At 45.7% G+C, this 19,900-nt stretch overlaps 1 protein-coding gene across 1 annotated transcript in view; it reads right to left on the bottom strand.

The window, feature by feature from the left end:
- Positions 1-15,779: 15,779 nt before the first annotated feature.
- LOC142249625 (uncharacterized) overlaps positions 15,780-19,900 on the bottom strand; it is an 85,242-nt gene continuing 81,121 nt past the window's right edge. Inside the window, exons 4-5 of the mRNA XM_075321415.1 lie at positions 16,489-16,595; positions 15,780-16,070 (exon numbers count right to left, since the gene is read on the bottom strand). Coding sequence (XP_075177530.1) covers positions 15,780-16,070; positions 16,489-16,595 — 398 coding nt within the window. The remainder of the gene's footprint in view (positions 16,071-16,488; positions 16,596-19,900) is intronic.

Below are 19,900 nucleotides of genomic sequence, written 5' to 3'. Positions count from 1 at the left end.
ATTCTGCCAGTTAGTAGCATCCAAAAAGTGGCTGTTGTACTCCATTTGTGCCCCAATGGTGCCAAGCTATTTCTAGCACTTCTTCATGACACCCTCCTGCTCTGTTTTTAATAAGCTATAATAATAGCAATAAATGCTGCCAGTTAGTGGCATCCAAAAAATGGCTGTTTTACTCCATTTGTGCCCCAATGGTGCCAAGCTATTTCTAACACCTCTGCATTACACCCTCCAGCTCTGTTTTTAATAAGCTATAATAATAGCAAAAAATGCTGCTAGTTAGTGGCATCCAAAAAGTGGCTGTTGTACTCCATTTGTGCCCCACTGGTGCCAAGCTATTTCTAGCACCTCTGCATGACATCCTCATGCACATTTTGCAACGCTATTTTGATAGCAAACTCAGGGAATTCCTTGCTGCATTTCATCATTAGGAGGGATAGAAAGTGAGGTTTTCTTTACTGTCCTGGTACACACAGAACATGGCCACTGTACCCACCTGCCCACTTTTGTCACGCTATTTAATTTACCCAAAGAGCTGACACTTTTTCTGCCATCCTAAAATTGTCTGGAATACTAAGTAAGTGTTCCTTTGCTGCCAAGCAAGGTACAACATATGTGCATTCTACACTCCTTTCCATTTCTGGAACGCAATTATTAACTGCAGGTAGTCCAGCCAATCTGTTATGAAGGTGCAGGCGTGGATATAATATTGCCTTCATCCAACGGTGGTTCTCTCGATGTCTGACAGCTCAACAATGCCATCTGTTTCCACTTCCAAAACAAGTGACAACCTGCCAATCACACTCCCGCTTATGGGTAAAGGGGTGGAAGTTCATCGGGAAAAAGCATGTGTGACTGCAGTCCCCACAGTCACAGAAGATGAAGAGTACGTAGATGCACTTGATGGGGCAGGCGGTGGTTGCACAGGCACTCTAGGCCGCATTGTAGCACAGTGAAATTCCCTTTGCGACTTATGCTTCATTTTAAGTCTTGATTTGGTGGGATCCACAGTATGCAGCAAAACCACGCAACATGAAAAGCACTGTTTGCAGTTGGGTTCATAAATGATTCTTTCACTTTCCCAAAACAAACAATAGGAACCATGCATTAAATTGAAATAATAGAACAATCTATTCAGTGGCCTACTGCTTGCTAAGCCCTCTGCGTATCAGCAGTAATTGTGTTTGTGTGTGTTTGTGTGTGTGTGTGTGTGTGTGTGTGTGCAAAGACAACTTATTAGTGGCGCATCACTAGAGGTTCCTAGTTATCTACCTAAACATAGACAAAACACATCACCCACCCTGAATACCCTTGTTCGCTGAAGCCTCACAGATAAGGCAGATGATAACAGTGTGTATGCAAACCACACAGCTCTGCAACACAGTCATGTAAATCTTGAAAAGCAACATTCAATGCAAACATGTGTCGCTGTCCCTCTATGATTTAAACTATACGTGACAATTTGACAGTGCAGAGGCAGCAAGTGTGATTGTCTATATAGTCGTCCTACCCAGAACAGATGTGTTTTCATAATAAAACAAAGTGTTGCGTGCACGCATTACTGTCTGGGCACAGCCTACCGTACCCGGGTAATGTGATGTCCAGTTGCCATAAATACAGACTTTACGCTCCTATCATCATTAACTGTATAGACAGCACCGGAAGAATTTTGGTCTGTGGCAAAGGATGCTGCTCACTGGCGTTACGATACTCCTCACCAAACTCCAAAATGACTCTCCTCACAATTGAACAAAGTGTTTCCGCGGTTGCTCCTTTCTGTGTGCCGATTTACCCCAGCCGCAGCCTAACTCCAGTGTTTCGCCAACTGAGTATGCTCTGCCTGACTGTGTCATTCCTGAGGCAAAGTCTTAATTTTGGGCTACAGCACATGCTCGTTTGGACTGTGCCTGAGTCAATCTGCGACCTGCGGCTCAACACACTTACACAAGGCCCTGGTGCTTGACTCACTCTCGGGAGGCCACTAAAACTAACTGCACCCAACATCAGCCCCAGTTGTCCCCTTACACTGCAGTGGCGGTCCCTACTGACCGCAATACTGAGAGTGGCGTCACGAAAATACATATAAAGAAGCAACCTAAGTGTGACCAGACTCTTCCTCCACGTGGAGTCCCTGAAGGTAATGCACCAACACAACACCTGTGGGGCTTCACACTGACTGAGAAAAGCCTCTTTGCACAGGTACTTGCACTCCGTGCCGGGTCTAAGTCCTGTGTTGTGCCTCGACAGCATGCTGAAGCGGATAGTCTTTTTTTCAGAAACTGTATTTCATGCTACTGAGCATGCTCAGGCACTTACTGCATCAGAGGCTAGGTCGGGTAATGAACTCTTTGGCCCTGCCCCTGATGTGGGGGGCCCATATAGACCACAGGGCATCAGGTGTCCTGACAATTTGGCCAGGCCACTCCCAATAGGCTTGCATAGGGCCGCTCCTATGACTTGTCACCTCATTGTTGTTGGTCAGACGATGACCGGTGAGGTGTTTTGGTTGTGGCAGACATGAGTAGAGTTGAGCGCGGTTCGCAGTTCTCCAGTTCGCGGTTCGAGTGATTTTGGGGGCTGTTCTAGATCGAACTAGAACTCGAGCTTTTTGCTAAAGTTCAATAGTTCTAGTTACGTTCGAGAACGGTTCTAGCAGCAAAAAGCAGGGCCTTTTACAGCTACAGTGTGCAGGAGTCATCGCTGGCAGCCTGCCAGAAGCTGGTAACCAAGATAAACATCGGGTATCCAAGCAAAGCGCTTTGGTTAGTAACCCGATATTTATCCTAGTTACGTGTCCAGGAAGCCGACACTTCCCTGCTCAGCTCGCTCCGCCCCCTCCTGCACGCGGCATGTACACATACATACGCACACACACACACACACTCACACTCACCTGTCCCCAGCCATGCAGTCCACGACACTGACGTCCTCAGCGCCACATGACCCCGCTAGGCTCCACCCACTTTGCACTCCGCCGCCAGGACACATGGCTCCGCCCACCTGGCACTCTGCACACATGGTCCCGCTAGGCTCCACCCACCTGACACTCTGCACACATGGTCCTGCTAGGCTCCACCCACCTGGCACTCTGCACACATTACCCCACTAGGCTCCGCCCACCTGGCACTCTGCACACATTACCCCGCTAGGCTCCACCCACCTGACACTCTGCACACATGGTCCTGCTAGGCTCCACCCACCTGGCACTCTGCACACATTACCCCACTAGGCTCCGCCCACCTGGCACTCTGCACACATTACCCCGCTAGGCTCCGCCCACCTGGCACTCTGCACACATGGTCCCGCTCAGCTTACCTGCGGTGATGAAGTCCCAACCTCAGCGCTGTCACTGTCCTCCATGGCCGCCGCTTGTCACATCCCCTTCTCTCGCTTCCGACCCGAGACTGACTAGCGGTGACATCACGGGCCTCTCGCGATACTTGGCTGTGAAGGTCATTGAACTCAGTGACAGGTGCTGTCAGCAATGCAGGAGATCAGCGCAGGTAATGTACCTCGCTGACAGCAGCACTTGTCATCCCCTGCAGTGACCTGGGCTGACCCATTGATGTTAGCTCAAGTCACTGCATTGCTCTCCCAGCCAATGGGGAACATCCTGCTCTTCATTGACTGGGACAGTGTGGATCGTCATGGCAACCCCTTGGATTACACCAGACCTGGATTTGTTTTTCTTTCTAATAAATTGGTTAAAGAGGGAATGCATTGGGGAGTGTTTTTTCAAATAAAAATGTGTTTGTCGTCTATTTTTTTTTATTACTGACTGGGTTGGTGATGTCGGGTATCTGATAGATGCCTGACCTCACCAACCCCAGGGCTTGATGCCAGGTGACATTACACATCTGGTATTAACCCCATATATTACCCCGTTTGCAACCGCACCAGGGCACGGGATGAGCTGGGGCGAAGCACCAGGATTGGCGCATCTAATGGATGCGCCACTTCTGGGGAAGCTGCGGCCTGCTATTTTTAGGCTGGGGAGAGTCCAATAACCATGGACCTCCTTAGTCTGAGAATATCAGACCCCAGCTGTCTGCTTTACCTTGGCTGGTGATCCAATTTTGGGGGGACCCCTACCTGTTTTTTTTTTTAATTATTTATTTAATTTAAAACAACAGCGTGGGGTGCCCTCAGTTTTGGATTACCAGCCAAGGTGAGGCTGCCAGCTGTGGTCTGCAGGCTGCAGCCGTCTGCTTTACCCTAGCTGGCTACAAAAAAAGGGAAAACCCCACGTCATTTTTTTTTTCATTTTTTTGCCAAATACAAAGCGAAGCACACCTAAGTGCCACATGAAAGGCACCAAAGGGTGCAAAATTACAAAACGCAGGAGAGTGGGACATTATGTGTCTTTCTGCCATTATAATGACAGAAAAGACTGATATGAAGTGTACAAGCACAGGAAAATCACCAGAGCGCTCTACGCTGTGAATAGCAGTAGAAAATGGCACTGGAGTGAACATGTGACCGTCTCATGTAGGTTGAAGCTATGGATCCTGGGTAAATTTATGTATTTTCCCTACTGCAGTTTTTTTGCAGTACACAAAAAAAACGGAAGACACACGGATGACAAACAGATGACATACGGACCGTCTACGGAACGGAAACGGATGCCACACGGATGCACCCGTGAAAAAAAACGGACTGTTTTTTGCAGACCACAAAAATGGATCAGTCGTGTTAATGTAGCCTTATTCTGATCTGCCGTTTATAAACAGCAGGCAGAAATAAGTGAATAACGCCCCCCAGCGTCAGAAAATCTCCGGGGTTTCAGGGCTAGCTGAGACCCTGGAGATCATGATTCAGGACGGTTTTCCGGTCCCCACTCACGTGATCACAGGTATACACCGTATACCGATGATCACGTTACAGTAAATGACAGTGTCGGTAAAAAATTATTTATCTCCCAACTGGCATGAACAAACATGATAAATCTCCTCCCCGGTCCCCTCCGGTCCCCCGGTGTCGCCAAAGTGCCCCCCTGATGCCCTCCCAGAAATCCAAAATTGTCGCGCACACAGCAGCATCCCGGTCACATTCACCCTACTCCTCTGATTTCTGTCGCATGTGCCATGACACATGCGACAGAAAACTCCTCCCCAGGCCCTGCCAGGTCACCCCCTTTAACCACACCGGTGTTCCCTGGTGTCCCACGGTACCTGTGCAGCGTTGATCCCCCCACGGTCCTCTCCTTCACAATAGACGCTGCCGCATGCACAGAGCGGCTGTCATCTCAGCTTCCTGTGTTCAGACACAGTGAGTGGTGGTTATGCATCTGTAAGCTAAATGGGCGGCACGGTGGCTCAGTGGTTAGCACTGCAGTCTTGCAGCGCTGAGGTCCTGGGTTCAATTCCCACCAAGGACACCATCTGCAAGGAGTTTGTATGTTCTCCCCGTGTTTGCGTGGGTTTTCTCCGAATACTCCGGTTACCTCCCACACTCCAAGGACATACAGCGCTATGAAATTAATAACACTATATGAATGAATAAATTATTATTATTACTGCAATGCCCTGCTCATGAGGTAAGGAACATAACTGACCAGGAGAGCTATATACTACATTTCCAAATGGAGGGATTTGCTTTTATAGTTTCCCTGCTGAACGACTACTAAACATGAGAGTTCGTTATACGCCACAAGAAAACACATCTAAATAGCGAGCTCTGTTATTAAGCATTCATTCAGCTGGATAACTGGACTTAAAGGGGTATTCCATCTCCAAGATCCTATCCCCAATATATAGCAGGTGGAATAGCAATAATATCAGCAAATACCAATATTTGGAAATGTAGAATAGTTCTTCTGATTAGGCATGCCCTTACCTCAAGAGCAGGGCATTGCAGCTTTGGTAGCAACCATTACGACATGGACTCTGCTGCTGTGGACCCGGGGAGAGTGAGTGCAGATTCATTGCACCCACACTCCTCACATGAAGGGTCTGCACTCCTAGAAAATGGGGATACGTTCCCTGAGTGTCTACCCCCCCCATATTCTAGACGGTCCAGAGTCGTCGTGGGACCCCTTCATTTTTTTTCTTACAATAAATTGGTGAAAGAGGGAATGTTTTTCGGACTGTTTTTTCAAATAAATTTCTTTTGTCGATTTTTTTTTGTTAGTACTGACAGTTTATGATGTTGGGTATCTAATAGACGCCATGACATCACAAACTGCTGGGCTTGATCTCAGGTGACTTTACAGCTAGTATCAACCCGATTTATTACCCCGTTTGCCACTGCACCAGGGCACGGGATGAGCTGGGGTGAAGCGCCAGGATTGGCGCATCTAGTGGATGCGCCATGTCTGGGGTGCCTGCGGCCTGCTATTTTTAGGCTGTGAAGGCCCAATAACTATGGACCTTCCCACCCTGAGAATATCAGACCACAGCTGTCCGCTTTACCTTGGCTGGTGATCCAATTTGGGGGGGACCCTACTTTTTTTGTGTATTTATTAATATTTATAAAATAATTATAAAAAAAGAGCCTGGGGGGACCTCCACATTGGATCCCCAATCACGGTAAAGCTGCCAGCTGTGGTTTTCAGGCTACAGCCATCTGCTTTACCCTAGCTGGCTAACAAAAATGGGGGGACCCAACGTCATTTTTTTTAACTATTTTTTAAATAGAAAAAATTAATGGGCTTCCCTGTATTTTGATTGCCAACCAAGGTAACGGCAGGCAGATGGGGGTGGCAACCCATAGCTGTCTGCTTTATCTGCGCTGAGAATCAAAAATACCGTGGAGCGCTACATCATTTTTTTTAAAGATTTATTTTTACAGCACTGTGATGTCCAGCAATCAAAATACAGGGAAGCCCATTTTGTTTTTAGTTATTTAAATAAATAATTAAAAAATATATATATGGGCTCCCGCTGCATTTTTTGTATTGCTAGCTAAGGGTTATCCAAGCAGCTACTGGCTGCTAACCCCCACTGCTTGGTGTTACCTTCACTGGCAATGGAAAATCCAGAGAAACATTTTTTATTTTTTTTGCCAAAAAACTACAAAAAAAGGACGTGAGCTTCGCCATATTTTTGTATGCTACCAGGTATAGCAGGCAGGTGCTGGAAGAGTTGGATACAGCGCCAGAAGATGGCGCTTCTATGAAAGTGCCATTTTCTGAGGCGGCTGCAGACTGCAATTCGCAGCAGTGGGGCCCAGAAAGCTCAGGCCAACCTGTGATGCGGATTCCAATCCCCAACTGCCTAGTTGTACCTGGCTGGACACAAAAATGGGGCGAAGCCTACGTCATTTGTTTTCTAATTATTTCATGAAATAATAAAAAAAGGGCTTCCCTTTATTTTTGGTTCCCAGCCGGGTACAAATAGGCAACTGGGGGTTGGGGGCAGCCGTACCTGCCTGCTGTACCTTGCTAGCATACAAAAATATGGCGAAGCCCACATAATTTTTTCAGGGGGCAAAAAACTTCTGCATACAGTCCTGGATGGAGTATGCTGAGCCTTGTAGTTCTGCAGCTGCTGTCTGTTGTATGGAGAAGAGCAGACAGCAGCTGCAGAACTACAAGGCTCAGCAAACTCCATCCAGGACTGTACGCAGAAGTTTTTTGCCCACCAAAAAAATGACGTGGGCTTCGACATATTTTTGTATGCTAGCCAGGTACAGCAGGCAGCCACGGGCTGCCTCCAACCCCCAGTTGCCTATTTGTACCCGGCTGGGAACCAAAAATATAGTGAAGCCCGTTTTTTTTAATTATTTCACTTATTTCATGAAATAATTAAAAAACAAATGACGTGTGCTTCGTCCCATTTTTGTGTCCAGCCAGGTACAACTAGGCAGCTGGGGATTGGAATCCACAGCACAGGTTAGCCCGAGGTTTCTGGGCGCCTCTGCTGCGAATTGCAGTCCGCAGCCACCCCAGAAAATGGCGCTTTCATAGAAGCGCCATCATCTGGCGCTGTATCCAACTCTTCCAACAGCCCTGAAGCCAGGTGGCTTGCTGGGTAATAATGAGTTAATACTAGCTTTGTTTTACTAGCTAGTATTAAGCCAGAGATTCTTAATGTCAGGCACGTTTGACCCGGCCATTAAGAATCTCCAATAAAGGGTTAAAAAAAGACACCACACAGAAAAAAAATACTTTAATAGAAATAAATACACAGACACATTAGAGACTCCATCTTTATTACCCCCTGTCAGCCCTCCACGATCCATGGTTTTCTGTCTTTCTCGTTCAACAAATGCAGCTCTGCTCCATCACTGCTGCATGGGGGAAGACGCTGCTTCCCGTGCAGCCTTCACTACGTGAGAGATCAGTGCTGCTGGCTGTTAGCGGTAACAGTGGTAACGCTGACAGACGCGTTACCATAGCAACGGTGCTCCGATCATGTGATTCCCAGAGCCGCGGTTAGCGGTGACGTCACCGCTAACTGCGTTGCTATGGCAACGGTGATCTCCGTTAATGACCGGCTGTGTCAGCCGGTCCCTAACGGAGCGGGGAGCCGACCTTGTGCTATAGCATGTTGCTGGTACACGGCGATACACAAATGTGCACCGTGTACCGGAGAGTGCAATGACAGGACCTAGGACAGGACATGACGTCAAAGCCATGTAACCAGTCTGTAGCCAATGAGATAATAGCCACATGACTGGTCACATGGCTATTTTGACGACGTCATGGAAGGTCCTGTCAGTGCTGGTTATCGGGAGGATGCAGCGATCATCGGAAGGAATAGTGACAGGAGACAGAGTGCAGGACGCATCGCGGGCACCGGTAAGTGTTATGACAATGTTTATTAACTGTATGTGCACATTTATAATGCGTTTTTATGTGTTTGTGATTGCCTCCCATTATTTCCTATTGGTTCGAGTTCGGTTCGTCGAACGTTCGCCGAACCAAACTCGAACGGGACCTCGGTTCGGCGAATCGAGCTCGAGACGAACCGCAGCTGGTTCGCTCATCTCTAGACATGAGGTCATCATTCAAGTGGCGGTTCAAAATAGGACGCTAGTTATGCCACTCATAACGTGTCACTTTGCTTTTGTCTCCAGGAGGTGCATTGTGGTCCACCCTGCTTTCGGGCGGACCCAGGTTATAAAAGGGGCTGGAGCCAACAAGAAGGTGCGCAGTCTTATATTATGCGCCGAAAGAGCACACCTCCATGTGTTGAACCCATTGCGGCTTTAGGCCAGAGGTAGGCAGGGATAGGTCATCGATGCAGGCCACCACCACAGTTGGTAACGCAGAACGTTTAAGAACAGCTCCTGTCCTACCAGTCCTGCTAGTGCAGCCCAGTGGCATTAACAGGCCTGCTGCTGCTGATTTGCCTGCTGTCCACAGGTGTGTCCCCTACGCACACGGACAGCGTAACCAATGGCCTCTGTGTTGTTAACAGGGAGTTCCGGGGTTGGGTGGTCGTGTGGACCCTGTCACACTAACAGTGCTCCAAGTCTCCAGATCCGAGTGGCGTCTAACTCGGTTCAGGCCACTATTTGTTTCAGAGTCAACCTGCTCTGTATCCTCCACCTAACCTTCCAGTTGCCAACCTCTTTTTTTCCATCTGTGAGCACGGTGGACACCGAATGGCGATTGGGATATCTACCTTTCTCTTTCTTTTCTTCTTAATATTTTTTATATAGCGGTAACATAGTATATACCACCTTATCCAAATCTGCCAGTCCCACTGTAACAGATGTTGTTTCTTCAGCAAATGTTACTGTTGCTTAACCACCAAACCCACGGACACAAACTTTTTTACCCTTTACAACACACCTGTTCCCCTTTCCACCAGCATCTGTCCTTTTTCATCTCAGTTTGTATATGACCAAAAATGCAACTCTGCAGAGACACCGTACTGAACGCTGTCTCAGCACAGCAGCGAGCCTATGGTCCCTCAGATGTGGACAAGTAAGACCATTTCCTCCTATCAATGAAAAAGCGTTGAGATTCACTCTGTGCACCACTGGTGTTTAGTGGAAAAGCAGATGTAAGATTGCGTAACACCTTCTGCTGATACTCCTGCATACGTGCGTCCCTTTCTATGGCAGGAGTTATTTCGCAAAATTTTGTGTTGTAACGGGGATCTAACAGTGTGGCAACCCAGTAGTCAACATGACTTGGAATTCGTACAATCCGAGGGTCATGTTGTAGGTAGTGCAGCAAGAAGGTGCTCATGTGTCTTAAGCATCCTCGAGGACCAAGTCCTTGGTGTGTTGGTGGCGGAAAGGTGAGAATCGTGCCTCCTTCCTCTGCCCTCTGCCCACAACCTTGCGCAACTGAAATGTGAGCAAGCTCTCACTAATCTGCTGAGTCTTCCATGCCCATCGCCAGTTCGTCCTCCATTTCCTCCTGGGCTCCTGCACCTTTCTCAACTGTTTTGCTGATACTATGCGCCCTTGATAATCCCTCTCCCCCATTGTACCATGACTGCAGCCAAGGTGCCTCTGACCGTCTGGACCTTGTAGATCTTGTTATCCCTTCCGCATATGACTCCTCCAATACTTCCTCCCTTCCTCTTGGACCAACACCTGACTCCGAATAATGCTTACAGTTTGCTCCATCATGTAGATGACCAAAATTGTCATGCTGAGAATGGCATCGCCAGTGTTAAACATCTTCGTCGACATTTGTAAACTGTGTAGAAGGGTGCATAGGTCCTTGATCTGACACCACTCCAGCAGCGTGATCTGCAGCACCTCTGGATCAAGTTAGCCCAGGGTATATATCATAACGTATTTCAGCAGGGCTCTGCGGTGCTGCCACAGATGCTGCAACATGTGCAGATTCCAATTCCTGCGTGTCGGAACATCGCATTTCAGGCGTTTAACCGCCAGACCTTAAGACTTCAGGAGCGATGAAAGTTGTTGAGCTGCTGGGTGCGAACGATGGAAGTGAGCACATAGCGAGCATGCCCGCTGTACGAGGCCATGTAGGCCGGGATGTTGCTTTAAAAATTGCTGGAGAATCAGATTAAACACGTGAGCCATACAAGTTACGTGTGTCACATTGCCCTGACGAAGGCCCGCAGACATGTTTGCATCATTGCCGCACACGGCTGTTAAGTCACCAACGTAGTCCGCTACGTCAATTTGTACTCCTGTCGCAAGGTGACAACGTGTTCATTTCGTGCATAGTGCTGATGATAGGAGAGGAGTCGACGCCAGTGGCACAGGTGTACGCAGGTTATGGTCACCCACTGGGCTGCGTTACCTTGACAGATGCAATACCATTGGCTGAATGCAGGTGGTCAGTATCTCACAAATGAAGTACCATCATTCAGCTACAACCAATGGGAAGACACCACACCCTTTTTTAGGCCCCTCCTGTCTGCAGGCCACTGCCAGACATAGCTATGAACCTCTTGTTACTGTTACCCCCAGTTCAGTTTTATGATTTTGTGTGCTTGTTACCTGACTACTTTTCCTGCTTGCTGTTTATGTACCTCGTTGATTGATTCGCATTTCACCTCTGCTTGTTTTCTGATTAAGTCCTGTCCCTCCCATTCAGTTCCTCTTCCTCAATTAATGTTTTGACCCTGCATGACTACTATTCTCTGGAACTGCAGCCTTCCACAGGTATTGATCAACTTGGGCCCTGTGTCATTCAAAATCACTGTATAGGGGTTAAAGGCTTTCAGGGTTCTGGGGGTCCAGCTTGGTGAGTGGCTTCACTCTAGCCTATACTTTACAGACCGTCTGAGTGTGTCAACCCAGGCAGGCGTTACACCGTGCCCTCTGCAGAAGGCCATGTAGGCCGGGATAGTTTTTTAAAAATTGCTGGACAACCAGGTTCAACACATGAGCCATACAAGGCACGTTGTCACATGCCCTGAAGAAGAGCCGCAGACTGGTTTGCATCATTGTCACACCCGGCATTCCCTGGCTGCTGGTTGAGTGGAGACAACCATTGATGAAACTCGGTCTCACTCTACAGAGCTAACCGTCCACAACTACTCAGCGGTGTCTCACATTTCCCCTACATTTCAAAGTAAACATTTGACCGCCTGATGGCCTTGAGCTCTGCTGCCAGCATAGTAAGGAGGTGTGTGGGATTCCTTGGGCGCAGTTTCAAGAAAGGGTGGCCTGACCACACATGGTTTGGGCTGAGGTGCAGGACCAACATGAGGTTGATGAGGCAGAAGCAGTGGAAGAACTTGGACATACAGAGGAAGGATTGACACACAACTCGTGGGGACGGAAAGACTTGTACAGCAGACCCTTCTCCATCTCTTACCATAGTTACCCATTGCCCAATTAGCAACATGTAACTCACCTGTCCATGCTTACTGGTCCAAGTATCTGTGGTGAAATGCACCCTGTCACACACAGAGTTTCTCAAGGAATCGGTGATGTTGTGTGCAACCTGCTGTGGTAGCGCGGGCACCCCTTTCTTTAAGAAGGAGTGGCGAATGGCCATCGGCTCTTGGGGCACTGCAATGGGCATAAGGTCTCGAAAATCCTCGGTGACAAAAGGGTGTAAAGGCAGCCTTTCTGTAGCCAACAAGTTTGAGATGCTGAAACTAAACCTCTTAGGCATGTCATGAACTTCGAAAATCATGTAAAAAACAGCGAGGGGACTCCAACCACAGTCTCCCTTATTTCCACTAATTGGGCCACACACACCCCACTTGACTGGCATCAGTTGACTTCACTTTTCAATATGAAAAAGGTGCTTTGCATGAAGCACTCTCAAAAATACGCGTGCCTTTCGCCTCCCCTGGATGACCCAGGGGAAGAAAAGTCCTCTGAGAGCCATGACTTGTTCATCTTGGTTCTTTGAGAAACACAGCGAGGGGACTCCAACCACAGTCTCCCTCGTTTCCACTAATTGGGCCACACACACCCCACTTGACTGGCATCAGTTGACCCCCCTTTTCAAAATGAGAAAACTACTTTGCATGAAGCACTCTCAAAAATACGCCTGCCTTTCGCCTCCCCAGGATGACCCAGGGGAAGAAAAGTCCTCTTAGAGCCATGACTTGTTCATCTTGGTTCTTTGAGATAGACAGCGAGGGGACTCCAACCACAGTCTCCCTTGTTGCCACTAATTGGGCCACACACACCCTACATGACTGGCATCAGTTGACCCAACTTTTCAAAATGAAAAAGATGCTTTGCATGAAGCATTCTCAAAAATACGCGTGCCTTTCGCCTCCCCTAGATGACCCAGGGTAAGAAAAGTCCTCAGAGAGCCATGTCCACATTGTCAGTGGACAGACACGTGTGCTTATCTGTCAGCAGACCCCCCAGCAGCAGTGAAGACAGGTTCCGAGAGAACGCTGGCTGCAGTACACGACAAGATCCCCAAGGCGTACGTGGTGAGTTCAGGCAATTTATCCAGATTGGAAGCCTAAAATGAGCAAGGCTCAAGTTGCACAGTAATGGCATCGATGTTCCCTTGCATATACGCATATATCTATGTCTCCTCCTATTTTTCCTCGTAACGCTGTTTTGTTTTCGCATGAGAATTTGTTCTTGTCACTTTCCCATGTGTTTGTGTTGTGTTGTGAGTTGTTTATCACCTTTTGGACACATTTGAGGGTGTTTTCTAGGTGTTTTTATGTGTTTGTGATTGCCTCCCATTGTTTCCTCTGCGGTTCTAGCGGTTCGCCGAACCGAACTCGAACAAGACCTCCGTTCGGCGAACCAAACTCGAGCCGAACCACGGCCGGTTCGCTCATCTCTAGTAATAAATAGCATGCTTTCAAGACTATTCAGGCCTCTTCATCAAGCCTCTTCATCTTTTCAGTTAGCCGTTAAAAGTTATCAACCACTGAGGACTATCAGTTCATTTGAGCAATTTTTGTCCATCAAAACATTGACTTAGTGGACAATGAAAGTAATAAACTGTCCCTGACTATTTTTGCTGTTGTCAACCAGGATGCTGCACAATGACAATTACAATCTCCAGAACATGAAAATATAAAGCAGGCTTGGAGTCTTCAATAAATAATGACAAGTAGGTAAAGGCAGTGACATCCATGTGACAAAGCAGTGGCTGCCTATTGAAGCTGCAATCACCAACAAAGTCTTTTGTAACAATTAATTCAATTTCAGAAAGTGTGTTCAACACTTTTTTCTTCTGTCATTTATCATTACTAAACATAACCTAATTTATGGACATATATGATTTGATTTCTTTGCCTGTATAGATTGGATGGGTTGTTACTGACATATGGTGAGAAATTCATCTCAATATCACTTTTAGGAATATATTTACTTTGAAATTTGGTGACACGTTCAACATTTATTTTACCCGCTGTTTATGGATACCATGAAGGAAGCAGAAGAGTACAGAAAGCAGTAGATGATAATGATGGTAAGGATGACAGCAATCAGGTCCTATTTGTGGATGCTGCAAGTCTATCAGAAAGATGACAATGAAGAGAAAGAGGAAAACAGCTTGAGGCTTGCTTATATTGCGGGACAGTTTGCTTTTCCAAAATAAAAAGATGATACCAGTCCATGTACTGATCAAGATTATAGTTCTAAGTCAGTTTATGCCAGGACATGCATGTTTTTTTTACAAATTTACATAGTTAGATAGTTACATAGGTTGAAAAAATAACTAGGTCTATCTAGTTCAACCTTCCTCTACCAATTATACATTTTTGTCACTAAATCATCTATAACCGACAATCTTGTGAGTACTGAAAAAATCATCCAGTCATTTTTTAAAAGTTGTTATAGTGTCTGCCATTACTACCTTTTGTGGTAGGGCATTCCACAGTCTGACTACTCTAACTGTTACATAGTCACATAGGTTGAAAAAAGACCTAGGTCCATCTAGTTCAACCTTACTCCACCAATTATATATTTTGTCACTAAGGCGGGCTTTGCACGTTGCGACATCGCAAGCCGATGCTGCGATGTCGCACGCGATAGTCCCCGCCCCCATCGCAGGTACGATATCGTGTGATAGCTAGCATAGCGAAAATTATCGCTACGCCAGCTTCACATGCACTCACCTGCCCTGCAACCGTCGCTCTGGCCGGCGACCCGCCTCCTTCCTAAAGGGGCGAATCGTGCGGCGTCATAGTGACGTCACACGGCAGGCGGCCAATAGCGGCGGAGGGGCGGAGATGAGCAGGATGTAAACATCCCGCCCACCTCCTTCCTTCCGCATATCCTATGGAAGCCGCGGTAACGCCGGTAGGAGATGTTCCTCGCTCCTGCGAATTCACACACAGCAATGTGTGCTGCCGCAGGAGCGAGGAACAACATCAGACTGTCGCGTCAGCGTAATTATGGATTACGCCGAAGCTGCACCGATGATACGATTACGACGATTTTGCGCTCGTTAATCGTATCATCTTGGCTTTACACACTACGATGTTGCATGCGATGCCGGATGTGCGTCACTTTCAATTTGACCCCACCGACATCGCACCTGCGATGTCGTAGTGTGCAAAGCCTGCCTAAGTCATTTATAACCAACAATGTTGTGAGTATTGTGGAAATCCTCCAGCCTTTTTTTGAAAATTGTTATAGTATCTACCATTACTACCTCTTGTGGTAGGGCATTCCACAGTCTGACTGCTCTAACTGTATAGATATCTTTAAAATTTAGCTACCTAAATTGCCTTTCTTACAACTGCAGTAAGTGCCCCCGGTCCTTAGTATTGTTTTTCTAAGGAATAAGTCATGTGCTAGTCCTTTCTATTGACCACACATGTATTTATACATATAAAAGACATCTCCTCTGACATGTCTTTTTTCTAACCTAAACAAATATAACTTTTTCAACCTGTCATCATATGGGAGGCCTTCCATTCCTTGTAGTAGTCTAGTTGACCGCCTTTGAACTGACTCTGACTTCAGAAGATACCTTTTGAAATGTGCAGCCCAAAACTGGATTCCATATTCCCAGGGAATTTGACAATATTTAATTTACTCAGATGAAAGTGTAATTCTTCTTGTGTTAAATTAGGCATATCAGGGCCCTTTGATTTTTGAATGATCCGTGGAACAGTCCGTTCCTTGGTGAACACCGATAAAAAGTACCTGCTTAATATCTCAGCCTTTTCTTTGTCCTCTATAATTATCCTATTATAATCTTTTAAGGGGCCAATATCATCTTCTATTTTCTTTTTGGCACTGATGTATTTCTAAAACATTTTGGGGTTTATTTTAATGTCTTTGAAGATTTTTGTTTCAGTAGCTAAAATTTGCTAGCTTAATTATTTTTACATTTCCTATTGAGGATTTTATACTCCTGAAATGCTATTTCTATATTCTCAGTGCCCTTTGCTCTTGCTTTATTATACTTTGTACTGTTATTTAACCATAGTGGTTTCTTTTCATTTATTGACATTTAATTACCAGAGGGTATAAGTTTTTTTACAGGATTATGGTAGTACATCCTTAAACATGCTCCATTTTGTTTGGTATCCCCAGTTACCATGACATTGTGCCAATCTACATGCTTAAGCTCTTCCCTTAATTTGTTGAAATCAGCTTTCCTAAAATTTCAGGTTTTAGCATTTACCCTCTCAAATGATCTAATAATATTACATTGAAACTTACCATATTATGGTCACTACTGCCCAAGTGCTCTTGGACCTGTGTACCTGAAATTATATCTGGTCTATTTGACAAGACGAGCTTCAGCAAATTAATTCTCCTGATCAGTTCTGAGAGATGTAATTGTCTTGAATAGTAGATAAGAACTTGCAGCTTTTAGCACAACCCAAAGTTTCTATGTCCCACTGAATGTCTGGATAACTGAAATCCCCCATAATAAGGACACAATTAATATTATTATTTGCTGCCTTTTCACTTTGTTGCAGCAGTTCATCCTCTGCCTGTTTAGCTATATTAGGAAGCTTACAGAAAACTCCAATTAGCAGCTTTCCATTATTCCCCTCCTCATGTACATTTACCCATACTGACTTTACATTGTTGCAGCTTCCTCCAATGTTATCATTGAGCACAGGTCTTAAGTTAGATTTAATAAATATACACACCTAACACTTTTTTGTCTTTCCTGTCCTTTCTGAATGTGGTGTAACCCTCTACGTTTGCCACCCAGTCATGGCTCTCTTCCAGCCAGGTTTCCGAAAAGGTCCACCACATTGTAATCCGTGGTTGACATAAGAGTCTCCAACTCATTCATTTTGTTTACAAGACTTCTTGCATTTGCCAGCAGACATTTAACACTATTAATACATTTGTTACTCCTAGTCTCTCTAATTTCCTTGCCTGTCCCTGCTTCCCCTAAAACTGCCTTGACATCTACTGTTGTTATGGACAAGATTATGGAGATATGTTATCTTTATGCCGTCAGTCCTGAAGAAGGGAGCAAGCTCCTTAAACGCGTAGACACAAGCTACAATAAAGGAACATTGATTACTTCTTGTCCTCTATCCTGATGAATAGCGTGGCATAAACTCCTTCTCTACTATTCTCTGTTATGGACAAGATTATGAACTATTATGAGTATCAAGAGTTATATGAAGATATCCAAAAACCAGGATTTAAGATAGTGCTTCAACTGTGTACCACACCTATATCTGCATTCAGACATCATAAGACTCATCAGACAGTCTGGACTTTCATGTGACAAGTGAATCATGCTGACTTAGTTTAATATAAATGAGGAAGCACGTATACAGTGTACATTACAGTATACATATATTACAGAATAAGCTATTTTACGGTTTACCCAATAGGAGACGTGTTACGTATTATTGGCTCTTAGCCAACTGATTTCTTTAACTGTATGTATACTTCTATAATTAAACCAGTCATATTTTCTATGCAGATCCGTGTACATTTCTCTGGTCTGTATGGAAGAATAGTATGCATGCTACTAACAAATGACTCAGGATTTGGATGCAGACAGGGTTAAGGTAGATTCATAATTAGATTGCAACACTGTCTGATGATCTCTGTCTATTGTATCTATTCTCTTTTTTGCACAACTACCCTCCCCCCAGATCCTAGTTTAAAAGCTACTCCATCCGTCTGACTATTTTCCCCCCAGTACAGCTGCACTCTCCTCAATGAAGTGCGGCTCATCACTAACTTAGATCTTGTAGCCAACAGAGAAGTTGGCTCAGTTCTCCATGAACCTAAACCCCTATTTCATGCACCAATTTTAAAGTCACGTAATTATCTTCCTAAGCTCTCTCTGCCTTCCTAGTGATGCTTGTGGCATCGGTAGTATTTCTGAAAACACCACCTTGGAGGTCCTGGACTTCAGCTTCTCTCTTAATTCAATTTATTAATTTTTAAGGACCTTCCACCTCCCTCTAACTTTGTCATTAGTATCAATGTGCACCATGACCACTGGGTTTTTCCCAGCCCCACCCAGTAATCTAACTAACTGATTTGCAATATGCCAAACCTGAACACCTGGCAGACAACACCGTTTTTGGCAGTTTGTAGCTGCAAAGCCAGCATACAGAAAAACGTTATGGCCACTTCTACCACTAGCACTTATAAGACAAAAGATTTCTTGAGCTGATTTTACTAACAGCTTCGGTTGTATCACCTGCTCCTCAGCTCAGCACAGTAGAAGCAGATATGCCCTTGGAAGATTTTGATATTTTGGATGAATGCCAGCTCTGCTTTTAAGTGCCAATTCCACCACTTGTCTCCTCCTCTGAGGATAGCATGTCCTTTTCCATCTTGATATGGCTTCAAGGTCCTGTCACACTATCATTATCACTCAAGAGTTATCTTCAGTCATCATCATCATGATTATCATCACCTCTATAATGAGTATTCCTGACTTGGCTGACATTTGACTAAGTGTGGAGAAATTCCTTACCTTTCCCCACTCCCACTCCTGATTCCCATCTTTAGATTTGCTCTGACTCAATACCAATATCACCTAGGCTGTATTTACTTATTCCTTAACCACCATGACTGCCAGTGCAACTACAACCATCTCAAGACCAACACAGCTTGCTATTTGCAAGCTGGTATGGTCTTTATTTTCTGCATACCATCTCATCCAAGTTTAGTTTGCTTGTTCTTATCCAATTCATGCAATCCAATGTAATGCAACTGGAAGAAGTTGTTGCAAAATATCTTCCTTAGCAATCAAACTACTATGGTTTAGGGGATCTAGGAGTTAGAAAATACAGAGATGATTGAAATTTGCAGTAAAAAAGATTAATTGGTATGTTGATGGAGTGGTATTATTGTCACTGTCTGACTAATTAAACAGGTGTGCAAAAACTCATTACTCTAGCCCGCTTCACACGCTGCGATATCGGTAGCGATATTGCTAGTGAGCGTACCCACCCCCGTTGGTTCTGCATCATGGGCAAATTGCTGCCCGTGGCGCACATCGCTTACACCCGTCACACTGACTTACCTTCCTGCGACGTCGCTGTGGCCGACGATCCGCCTCCTTTCTAAGGGGGCGGTTCATGCGGCGTCACAGCGACATCACGCGGCAGCCGTCCAATAGAAGCGGAGGGGCGGAGATAAGCGAGTAGAATATCCCGCCCACCTCCTTCCTTCCTCATTGCTGGCGGCCGCAGGTACGGTGAGGTTCCTCGTTCCTGCAGTGTCACACGTAGCGATGTGTGCTTCCGCAGGAACGATGAACAACCTGCGTCCTGCAACAGCAATGATATTCAGGAAAGGAACGACGCGTCAGCGATCAATGATAAGGTGAGTAATTTTGATCGTTAATGGTCGTTCCTGCGTTTCACACGCAACGGCGTCGCTAATGAGGCAGTATGTGCGTCACAAATTCCGTGACCCCAACGACATCTCGTTAGCGATGTCGTTGCGTGTAAAGCGGCCTTTTGTTATATGCATATATTGTGAGGGAGGGTAATTATTATAAAATGTAATGACTATATTTCTTTTACATTTCTTTTGTATTTTTTAATTTAATTTAATTCCCGTCTTCCAAAAAAATGAGTGACCAGGAAATGCTAGGGAAACAACTGCGGAATCAGATGCAGAAACACGTGTA

This window comes from Anomaloglossus baeobatrachus, chromosome 1 (genome assembly GCF_048569485.1).
Source record: "Anomaloglossus baeobatrachus isolate aAnoBae1 chromosome 1, aAnoBae1.hap1, whole genome shotgun sequence".
NCBI lineage: Eukaryota > Metazoa > Chordata > Amphibia > Anura > Aromobatidae > Anomaloglossus > Anomaloglossus baeobatrachus.
This window is presented reverse-complemented; position numbering and strand designations above follow the sequence as displayed.